General features: G+C 42.3%; 1 protein-coding gene across 1 annotated transcript; it reads left to right on the forward strand.

The window, feature by feature from the left end:
- Positions 1-1,510: 1,510 nt before the first annotated feature.
- Positions 1,511-11,275, forward strand: LOC147141133 (uncharacterized). The gene is made up of 12 exons (XM_086042876.1): positions 1,511-1,839; positions 2,904-3,037; positions 7,227-7,342; positions 7,419-7,499; positions 8,722-8,759; positions 8,836-8,969; positions 9,051-9,120; positions 9,212-9,331; positions 9,707-9,796; positions 9,879-9,962; positions 10,060-10,252; positions 10,752-11,275. The coding sequence occupies exons 1-12, from the start codon at positions 1,718-1,720 to the stop codon at positions 10,956-10,958; spliced, it is 1,389 nt and encodes a 462-aa protein (XP_085899002.1). The 5' UTR covers positions 1,511-1,717; the 3' UTR covers positions 10,959-11,275.
- The last annotated feature ends 609 nt before the right edge of the window (positions 11,276-11,884 follow it).

Below are 11,884 nucleotides of genomic sequence, written 5' to 3' on the forward strand. Positions count from 1 at the left end.
ACGAAAACATGACTTTCTGCAAAAAAATGTACTACTTTTTTCTTGAACCTTTTTTTCATCCAAACTACGAATACTAGAATTTTCAATAAAGATGCCTTTATACATTTGGGCCAGAGGTTCTTGTAAGTAAAATTCTTTAATTTGCTTGCCAACGTGCAATTCTAATCCAGGTGTACAGGGGATTATGCTGTACAAATGCTGCATTGTTCAAACTGAGGGTGGGGTAAAAAATCATGAGTGAAGAGAGTTAGTGACGCTTTGTTGTCACACTACTTTTTTGAAGGCTTTTTGGGACAAATAAAAAATAAATGTACATTATATGGGTCATTCCAGAATGAACACAAGGTAAGCACAAACATTTTTTGAAAAACAAATTATTTTGCTTTTTTTTGTTGTTGTTTCATGTTTTAAGTAACAGTTGAGCATGATGATGAGGGTTTTGCTCAAGAGTACATGCTAGCTGTGTCAGTCCCTTACTAACTGGCCAAGAACAAATTTAGCTATGTAATAATAATAATAAAAAAAGATCAACTTTGATATCAATGTCTTTTTCCAAAAATATTAGTTAAAGGGGTTCATTGGTTTGAATGATATAATCCATTTCGACTGAAAACAAAAAATGATTTCCCCTCCATGTCTCCTTATGAGTAGAAGAATAGTTTTTACAGTTCCCCCCCAATTTCAATGTCAAGCAGTAATAGCGACCTCTGCTGGAATTTACTAGTAGATGACATTCAGGCATAACATATTTAAACGCCCGTAAAAACGCTCAAGGTACGACTTCTGCCAACGTTGAAACAGAAATTGTGGTTGAAAATTTTTTAGATGATTTAAGAGTTATGAATTGGTTTGAACTTCCCTTTTATTAATATTCAACCATCAAAATGTTAAATTCAGTTGTGAGATTTTGATGCTTCAGGCGTCGTAAATCGATTCAGCCTTTCTCAAAAAGAAAGTGTCGCTTGACAGAGATTGAACTCCATTTAGATTTTGCCGGAGTATTATATGACGAGGTGTCAGAAACTATTAAAAACAGGGTGTGTTGGTGCGGAAACCAGTTGTGTCTCAACGGCGTCAAAGACCGTACGACAGACATTTCCATGTGAAAACCATCCTCCATTTTCCAGCTGCACGCACGCGTTACAGGTGGTGCGTTCAGAAACCCCGGTATTTTGGCAAGTAAGTAATTACGTCACTTCATATTTGCCGAAAGACAACATTAGCAATATTTTATCAGATGTTTTTGTTTTTCAATGACAGTATTTTAAAACCCCCAAGCCGTGAAATGTAGATTCCCTTCTAGTTGTCTTTCAAATATACATACATGAAGGACTTTTCGTAACAACACAGACGATAAAGACGTTGTGGTCATCAAATCGGGCACATATGAGCACGCAACTTGACGTTATGTTACTCATATTTGAACGTTCTCGGGTTCAAAATCCCTTGTGAAAAACCTTCCCACCATAGCCGAACACAGCACTCTGGTGGGCGCTTTCCAAATTGCGTTGGCCGATTGGGACTTTAGCATTTCCGATTTCCCACCAAAACTGAAATGCATCATATAATCCCCAACATGGCCGCGAAATGGTGGTAGTCTGATGTTGTACCAGTTAGCACTAAGGCGGCGGAAATCTAATTAATTCGCTTTTTGGATCACTCTACGGGTGATTAATTCCACGTTTTCGACGGTTGTGTTGCTTATTAAGTGGAAACGATGAGTTACACCACGAAGGTAGTACAGGTGACCAACGTGTCGCCGAGCACAACGTCGGAGCAGATGAGAACGCTTTTTGGCTTCCTGGGAACCATCGAAGAGCTCAAATTGTTTCCACCAGAGTGAGTCAACAACCCGACGGATTGGCTGCTTCAATGGGTGCTCAATGGAAATATGTTTTGTGGCTGTTTGCTTATCTTGCCGTTATAGCTACGCCGAAACGCGACACAAGGCCTAGCCCGCTAACGCGATTTGTGAAGCCTGGCTAGCTAACTCGGCTACATGCTGCGTTCGAAATGACGATTTATTTATTGTTCTTGGCGTTTAAGTTCAACTAAATTAAATTTACTTTAACCGTGTAAACTACATGTAGGCATATATGGGCTTTATTCTTTGGCTGTGAAGCAAACCTGTAGACAGATTTTCATCTGTAAAATTCAGCCCAAGGTCGTAGTGAAGCCTATATGCATTGTTTTAATTTAGCTGTAAGTCTGATGGGCACTTTAAGCAATAAAATGTTAATAAGCGAGTGCACATCAACTCATACTCAGTAGCCTTTTGTGATTCCGCAATTTTTTGTTTAATCTTTTGTGATTCCATAGGGAACAATGCGAACGTAACAATGACGTTATTTAAAAACGCAGCAATCACAATGGCAGATAACAAAAATCTCACACAATGCATATAATTCCCATATTTGCCTTTGGGATTGTTTTTCCCCCCCCCCACGAATCACATTGAACCCTTTGCTATTTGCATGCCCAACTCCTCCAATAGCGAAGATTCGCGCGAAATGGAAGCCCCCCTAAATAATTTCCTATGTCCGCTGTTTAAGACCCAGATAGAGCCTTAATAATAATCCCTAAGCACTTTAATCTTTAAAATTTGTGTTAAGCGCATATGTTACAAAGAGCGCAATCTTTTGTTGTACACTTCAACATGCTTCCTTGGTGCCACAAATCACTCCAATGCACTACATTTATTTTAGACAGAACTTTAAGGGCCTACGCACCAAAATGGCTAATGGGCAAGTCTTACAGCACAGTCAGCGAAATAGTGAATGTGTGGAAACATTTTACATCCATATTTCACAACTCCTAATTACATTTACCCTGATGTTGTATTACATCACAAGGTGGTGTTCTGCTCATTATAAATTAACTGAATCTCTTTCCCTCTTCTGCAGTGACTCCCCTATGCCAGTGACATCACGTGTGTGTTTTGTGAAGTTCCAGGAGCCCGAATCTGTTGGCGTGTCCCAACATCTGACCAACACAGTTTTTGTGGACCGAGCACTGATCGTGGTCCCATTTGCCGAAGGTTTGTGTCCTCGCAAAAACCTGCGAATGATTCTGAAGTCCGCTCATCGGTTAACCAAGTGTGTATTCAGATTAGATGTGATTGGGATTTTGGTGTACTGTACTAATTCTATGACCAAAATATACCTTGCAGTATACCAAAATTTGGATGGGAAATGAGTTGATTAATTTCAAACTGTAGGTTCTGAATTCAATCATATGCATTTAAGTTCTCCCCCCCATACCGGACTATCATCTGTTAAACTTCTCTCTGTCATTTGTGTGTGCCTGTGTGTGTGTGTGTGTGCGCGTGCGAGTGAGTGTGTGTGCATTTGTAGTGAAGAAGTCAAAAGCAGCCCCCTGGTTGATGGCTGAAAGTGGTCCTCTGCCCGCCAACAGGGGACTGTAAACATTTGCAAAAGGCCAGGATGCATTCAAGCCCCACCCCTCTCTTATTTTGTCCTCTATTGTCTCTCTCTCCACTTTCTCTTTTTTTAAATTAACGCCCATCTCTCCTAGGTGCTTAAGAACGAAGCACTAGAGAGTACGTAAGGTTACAGAATTGCTCACACGTGGGCCTATCCAACATTTGGACAAAGTATACCGGAGGGCGCACTCATACTTGGCTCCTGACCATGTTCAAGCATGCCTTTAGATGTGCCTTTGTACCCTTTGAAAGGGGTTCAGATTCTGTCACTAGTGTACGGGCGCAAGCTTGATATGATTCCTTCATTCTTTCTGAAAGTTATTGATGAGAACTGACACCATGCATAATGGTATGAAAAGTATTCGGGGCACTCCGAGACATGGGTGGGCGTACTGCTGTTTGGAAAACAAAATCATCCAGTTTTAGGAGAATCAAGTCAAATATGTGTAAAATAGCTGTAATTTCAAGCGAATAAAGTCATCATTAAGAAAATACTCATAAAAAGGGTTTATATACTGTATTTTCTGGACTATACGCCGTCGTTTTTTTCCTAGGTTTTGAACCATTGGGCTTATACAGTACAAAGACGGCTATTCTATTGCTTTTTTTCCACCACTAGGGGCGCTCTAAACGTAATTAGAATACAATTTTCGTTAAAAGTATGTGACTGCAGGTGGAGGAGTTCAACAGGTGAGGGCGCTATGCACCAGGTTATGAATTAGGTGATATGTGGAAGTAGAGCTTTAGAGTAGGTGGATGTTAACCGACAAACTGGAGTGGCAGCGGCAATTGAAATGAAGATAAGTACTGTTTATTTTCTCTTGGTTCTCTTCCGTTTTAATTAGCAAAGTTGCTGCCAAGTTAAAAGGCACTGTTAGGAAAAAATCTGTTCAGGTAAATGTAGATTTACAGATATTTTCTGTAAATGCAGCAAATAATTTTCCAACATAGGTGTGGCTTATGTTTTTTTCATTGTTTTTATTTTTTTTTAAATGGAGTGCGGCTTATAGTCCGGAAAATATGGCAATCACGAGACTAAATCCATCATAATGTAGAAAATATATATATATTTTAAGAAACTAGTCAAAATAATAGAAAAAAATGTCATTTTATTGGAGTAATGTCAGTGTGAGAATGTGGAAACATTCAAATGCGGTCAAAATATCCAAAACGTCGATTTTATTTAATAAGTCACCGTATTATCACACGTTGTACTTTGAGCATAAAGTAAAAATATGAGAAAGTTGTCAGATAATAGCGAAATATGAGCGGTTTAAAATTGTGAAGAAAAAAAAATTTGGAAGTTTAACAGAATATGTAACGTAATTATACATTGTAGTTTAATTTTACACGTATATTTTTGTGTTCATTGTGCCTCTAAAATGAGAACGACCCAACAACACAAAGGCAAACATTTGTGACGGTCGCGTCATGAAGACTGGACGGGCTTGGGCCAGTCGGCAAAGTGAGGCTCCGAAATAAAATGAACGCCAGCCAAGACAACTTGGTAATGAGTCGTAAACGGATCCCTTTGTCTACTTCCACGGCGCACTTGGTATGCAAAACAAGTTTAACACGAGCCCCCGTCGCGGTTGAGCGCGCTTGCGTAACAGTCTGCACCGGAGACGGCCGCCGACATGACTCACTGGATGTTGCTCGACTGTGTGACGTTTAACAGTGGTCTTCTTTTTGTTGTTGTGTTTTACAGTTGTTTTTCCCTGGCTCAGCCAGTCCCGCAGGCTGAAACGCTCCTGCAGAAAATACCACCCGACTTAATTTGTCTCCTGCAGCCATTTTCTCTCCCCCCCTCTCTCTCTTTCTCTCTCTCTCTCTCTCTCTCTCTCTCTCTCTCTCCAGTGTGCTCTTTTTGTTTACATGTTGTCGTGTGTGTGTGCGTGTCTACGATGTCAGGGTTTTGTGGGAGGGCCAGGGTTACTTTGCAATAAGCAGCAGCAGCACGCGTTTCCAAAACTAGTCAAGAGCAAGAATGACATTGAAATACGGAAGACAAAGCCAGCCAGAGTCGAGGCCTAAACCCAATTGAGAATTTGCCCTCGCAATCTGGCGCGTTTGTCATGCTTATGTATGCGAAGACCCGCGTGGAGATTTTGACTTCTCACAGTCCCGACATACATCGTTTCAAGGTTAAGAAATACACTACCTGACTTAGAAGTTTTTGAAATACAAACTTTTGTTGGTTCTTTTTGAGCATTTGGTGCTGAACGCACGTCGCTTAACTATAAGCGGCAGTTTGGCCGATAGTGAACAATTCTTCATAAGTGAAGTCTACTATCGAACTAAACATAAGACAGAGAATGACTGAGAACCACAACCGCTAACGTTTTGCTTTAAATAAAGCTGTTTAGCTTAATGCTAACAAACAGCATAGACTGGCTGACTAGTAAGCGTTGTGGTGTTATAACTCTTTATTGCAAATATTTCAGCAACATGCGTAGGGAGATAATTGAACACTCCCAGGCATATATTCTTTATCCACTGTGAAGAACTATTGCGTCTGCAGTTTACTGTTAAAGCTGTAACTGTCATCCATGTGTCTTGTCTTATTATACTGCCCCCAGTTGGCGAAGGCGCAGCCACACCAGGAGCAGCACAATGTCCATTGAATTGTGGCATTCATGAAATAGTTTTCAACCCATTCACTTGCCAGACTTTTTCAGACCCTCTTTCACCCTAACGTCAGAACAAAAACAAATTCCTGGCATTGAATGGCTGGACTGTGAAAAGACAAATACGTCAACGGCAGTGAATGAGTTAATTAAAAACCACAACAAAAGTCTTGTGGTAATATCACACAGCCCACGGTAACAAAACGATGTGTTTTTTTTTTAAGTTGGGACTCTGAAGGTCTGCATTTATCTATGGGAGCAATTTTGGACAATGTGTGACATGGAGAACATTGTGAAGTTGGCCATGAATAAAATGAAAGCCTTCAAATGTTTTGTAGGAAGCCTGCGATAGACTCTGGCGAATTCCGACTTTGTTCCAAATTTGTAACTTTGTGGCAAACCGAGGCTCCCTCGTGTTAGTTTTAGGGAGCCCACTGGTGCCGTGTTTATTATTTTACATCTCTTGTATCCAAATGTGTTTTCTTGTGTGTGTGTGTGTGTGTGTGTGTACGTTCACTTGCTGTGATACTTAATTCAAGCCTTTCCAAACTCAAGTAAAAGGTTGCAATTCATAATTCTTATTTTGGCTGACGACGTTTTGACTTTGTTTTGCCTTGAGTAGTTGAGTGTAATAGATGCAATGACAGGTAAGCAAAAGCAAATGTTTACCGCAGGTTGATGCTGCTGCTGTCATGTGGTATATTTCACTGATGTGTGCAATATCTAATATATTTTTTTCCATTTGGAGACATTTTGTCAGACTTCTTGCCAACCGCCCTAAAATTCTCTCTGTTGTTTGTATCTCCGATTTTTTTCTCTGTGTGTGCTTTTTAGTAGCGAAGGCGCCGTGAGTGAGTCGCTTGTTTGAGTAAACCGTCTAAATGAAAACTCACTGCCCATTGGAGAAGAGCTGGGCTTGCTCACGTTTGGTTCATGACTTAGCAAACACGTTCAGGTGATACATTCTTGGCAGTGTTCATTGGACTTAGTGTGATTGTATTGCCAGCATTAGTTTGTGTCACTGCAATCATTGTGTTCGAGTCTGCACACCCTTGGAAGGTAAAAACCTCTCGGTGTGAAGGCACTTTTCTTGGACATGTTTGAGGCGCGCGCGGTCGCCGCTTCCCTGTCGTGACGCCGCCCTGCGTTGTCTTCAGGATCCATCCCGGACGAGGCCAAAGCGTTGTCGCTGCTGGCGCCGGCCAACGCCGTCGCGGGGATCCTGCCCGGAGGAGGACTTCTCCCCACGCCCAACCCCATGCCCAATCCTGCTGTAAGACGGCGGAGCACCTCTTTGGCCGGCGGCCCGTTTGACAATGTCGACATAACTGTCGCCTCTCTCTGCTCAGATGGGAGCCAACCCGTTTGCCGGTCTAAACATGGATGCGATGGCTGCCTTTGGGTTCCCAGGACCCAACATGAATCCTCAGGTGAGCACACAGTACAGCGTGTACAGGTACATCGCAACCAACAAGAGTCAAATGTTTTTTTTTTATGTATATAATTTAGATTTCATTTATGATTTAATTTTGACGATTATGGCTAACAAAAAACCCTCAAATCCACCAAGGCAATTATATTGCGCAGTGATTTTTGATCCCCCACCTAATCGCGTTTGCCTACTCGCCAATCGAGCCCATCCGCGATTATAGTGTGAGGAGCCAAATTCCACATTTATCACGTACATATTTTTGCTATCCCTGAAAAGCCCTCAGGAGCCTCAAGATGGCGCCAAAGTCCTGTCGAATAGAAAGGTTGTCTGAATAGCGTTGGCTACTGCAATGAAATTAGGAAGGAATTCTAATTAAATAATATATAAAATAATTTTTTCATGCTTTTATTGAGTTTTAATATTGATTATCATCGATGATATTGACATTTAGCAAGACGCACCTTTTTATAGAATTCCCGTACATAACGGAATTATCTTCAGATTGGGCGTCCCGCATAGCAAATGGGAACGCTGAGAAACGCCGTCTAAAAAGACCCCAAAAATGTGTACACATCCGATTGTCATGACACAATTTGATTGCATCCGGCACAAGTGTTACAATCTTACGATGACACGACATATGTTGTCAGCAGCCTATTTTATTTTATTTGTGGGGGGAGGGGATGAAACCATTTAACTCAACTAGGGAGAGAAATGTATGTATTCCACTGCATCAAGATGTTTTGTGAATGCTAAGAGGAAAGCATTTAAATGAATTCTTACCTTATAAATACCCCAATTGCATATGTGGAAAATTCATTTTAAAAAAAAAATCAAGAATTGCACGATCTTTTAATTGTAAAATGTTCTCACTAACAAATTACATAAAGAATAGTGTAGCAGACGTACTTTAGACAGCAAACACATTCAGTGACTCAACTGGTGACCTCCATTTTGTCTCCATGGCTTCATTAATCAACAATCAAGTTGACAACAATGGTCAGAATTGTTGATCGTTTTCAATTCCGAGCGTTTGACATTGTCTGCGCGTAAATCAAAGACGACATCACATTACGGCATTGCTGGAAGATCAGAGAGACCCGTTGGGTTGCGCTTATGTCGTCCCTTATGATGCCATTAGGGGGCACACTTACTCGCTGGCTGTTTGCGTGGCGATAATCCTAATCGTCTGTTCATATTGCACATTTGTGCGTTGGCAGGCCGCCGACCAGCTGCTGAAGCTCATGGCCGATCCTCAGTAAGTGCACTCGAAAGTGTCAGCGTGAGATGCTTTTGTTTTTTCCCCATGCAAACTAACGCACGCTGCGGCGCAGACTCAACCCACTGGCCGCCGGTTTCAACCTGAGCGCCGGCCTCAAAGCCGACGCCGCCAACAAGGAAATGGAGGAAGCCATGAAGAGGGTGCGAGAGGCGCAGTCGCTCATTTCTGCCGCCATAGAACCCGGAAGTCAGTCGGCCATTGGTCTTCTTCGTCAATGAGTTATGTTAGTGGACGTCTTCTCACATTGGTTTTATGTCGCTTCACTAGATGAGAGCCGGAAGAAGCGTTCTCGCTCCAGGTCGAGAAGGCGGCGATCCCGATCCAGGTCCAGACGCAGGTGCTTAGTGAGAAACACTAGAAATGGATGGTTTTGTTGTTGGTTTTTTTTTTTTTTTGAACATTGTTGTAAATAAGTGGTAACGTCGCAGGCGAAGCGGCAGCAGGTCCAGGCGGCGCTCAGTTTCTAGAAGCAGGCGGCGCTCAAAAAGCCCTCGCAGGAGGCGGAGCCGCTCCAGGGACAGAAGCCGGCGCTCCAGGACCAGATCCAGGTACGCGCACCTCATTTACACCATGCTCCAATTAATCATAAGCTACTTGAAACAAAATGCAACATATCAAACATATCATTAGAAAAAAACAAAAACAAATAATTAAGTTTAGCACAAAAACAATCTCAGTGCATTGCCGTATTCATCTTTCCCTCAATCCCGATTAGTCTCCCAGTTTCTACCGCTGAAATAAAATCCTCACAGCATGATGGTGACAGGCCTGGCATTCATGCCAGAGTTCAACCATTTGTCTCATCAGACCACAGAATTTTCTCTCTCATGGTCTCAGAGTCCTTTGGCTGCCTTTTGGGCGATTACTCCACAATGTTTTGTTTCTCTCTGAAAGTGCGCTGAAACACCAAATGTTCCCAGCAGAGATCGTAAGAAAGAAGAAGCGGTGAGGAGGAGGTCCAAAACGCCGCCCAAGAGCTACAGCACCACTCGGAGGTCACGCAGCGTCAGCCGGTGAGTGACAGGACGCTCGTCAACGCTTTGACTTAACAAGCCACGCTAACGACGTCTTGTCTTCGCTCTCCTCCTGGCTAAGGAGGCGCAGACGCAGTCGCAGCGCTAGCCGCTCCCCTAAAAAGTCGCCCAAGAAGAGGAGCTCCAGATCTCCATCTCCTCGCAGGTTAGCAGAGGAAGGAGGGTGGGGCAACATCTGCATCATTCTTTCATATAGTTTTGAAAGATGGCTTACGTTTTACCTTTTGTTGTTTACCGTAAAGACACAAGAAGGAGAAGAAGCGTGACAAGGAGCGAGAGCGCCGCAGTGACAAAGACCGAGGACGGGAGGAGAGGGAGAGGTCCACCAGCAAGAAGAAGAGGAGCAGGGACAAGGAGCGCGACAGGGAGAGGGAGAGGGAGAGGGAGAGGGAACGCGACAGGAAGTCTGACGTAGGAGACAAGGGAGACATCAAGGTAAAAGCAAACAAAGGACAAACAAAACGATTTTTGATTAAGAAGGGAAAAAAATACACCTCGTTTTTTAATTTACTTCAATGCACCATTTACTGCAGCCCAACTTGGCAGCAAACTTAATGACCATTTAAGTATCAGATAAGAGACTACGAGGCCTTTTACGATGGGCAGTTTACTTTTTTTTTTTTTAATACACATTAATACATGACAACATAAGTCAAAAATAATGATGTTCAACCCCCCTATTGGTGTAAGTGTTAAGGGTAGGAGTGCACACAGATATTGGCGTGAATATTTGGCATTTTGAAGCATATTGGCTAAGCCTCAGGAAATTATTATTTATTAAATGCAGCCGCAGGGCCAGTTTAGTATTTGGGCACGGTACAACATCCCTCGTTAGCAGAAATTGTATTCGTCCAAATTTGGAAACCTGCATCAGCCTGTAAAAAATCGGTCAGAGTCCTCCAAAAAATGCGACCATGTTGTTTTGCGGTTTCAGATCACGAGGGATTACGACGAAGAAGAGCAGGGCTACGACAGCGAGAAGGAGCGTCAGGAGAGGAAGGCGTCCGACTATTCCGATTCGGATTACCCGCCTCAGTTCGCCGATGGCAACGGCGACTCGCGGCAGGCCAATGGTGACGAAGATGACGACGACAACGACAATGCCGACGCCCACGAGGATGACATGGACGTCAGCGACTAAGCGCGCCGTCTTCTGCTCCGTCCCGCTCGATCCATTCGATTGTGAATCGTGATTCAAAGAAGAAGAAGAAAAAAAAGAACATTTCCCCCATCGTGATTTGCTTCCTTTTCCGCCCGTCACATTAGCGCATTGATGCTTGTCACATTTAAACTGGAAGTCCAAGTTGGAAGTTGTTGCTTTTCTTCTCACATTATGCTAAAATTCACAAGTTCTTTTTGGTAGGCTCTCCCTTGTCCATGTTAGTGTCTCGTTATTTGGAAATGTTTCTTTTATCAAGGATTTCTTTTATATAAATAAAAACCGTTTGGTAAATGGTACTGCGCAGTATGTTTTCTTTGAAATGGCGCCGCCTGCTGCTCAATAACTTGATGTACACCACATAGTTTAAATTCAGGTTTACATTTTTAAGGTTTTAGTATACAGTGTTGCAAGCGTTGGGTGGAATTCTTGTACCTCCAAATTTATCACTTTTCAGGAGACCTAAAAAATTGCGTTTATTGAACAATTTACATTGTCTCCTCAAAGAGAAAAGGCCATTTTAACACTTTAGATCGTCCAGTAATTTGTTTGAAAAAAAAGTGGACTGCACCACACTTTTTGTTAAAAATATGAAATTTACCAAGTTGTGATGTAGGAGGACGCCAGTGATACTGTATATATTTGTACTTTTTCTCTTGTACTGGTACCCACTACCATAAAACGAGCTCATTGCAGCTACAACGCCGATAACATGTAGTCAGGTAAGTGCATATCGTCGCTATCCGACGGAAATCTCGTATGTCCAAATATGGTCAATTTTTAAATTTTTTTTACAAATCGATACGGTCAATCGATCGATCGGTCCGTCCCCACGTCGTCTGTGATTATTACGCAATTTCAGCCAATTTAAAGCAATGAAAATAGTAAAATACACAAATACAACTACA

The sequence above is a fragment of the Filicampus tigris genome, chromosome 10, assembly GCF_054856515.1.
Source record: "Filicampus tigris isolate MCC_2025a chromosome 10, RoL_Ftig_1.0, whole genome shotgun sequence".
NCBI classification, from domain to species: domain Eukaryota; kingdom Metazoa; phylum Chordata; class Actinopteri; order Syngnathiformes; family Syngnathidae; genus Filicampus; species Filicampus tigris.

Coding starts and splice junctions, on each gene's coding strand:
- LOC147141133 (XM_086042876.1), top strand. CDS start 1,718: ATGAGTTACACCACGAAGGTAGTACAGGTGACCAACGTGTCGCCGAGC. Junction 3,038..7,226: donor CGTGGTCCCATTTGCCGAAG/GTTTGTGTCCTC, acceptor CGTTGTCTTCAG/GATCCATCCCGGACGAGGCC. Junction 8,970..9,050: donor TGCCGCCATAGAACCCGGAA/GTCAGTCGGCCA, acceptor TCGCTTCACTAG/ATGAGAGCCGGAAGAAGCGT.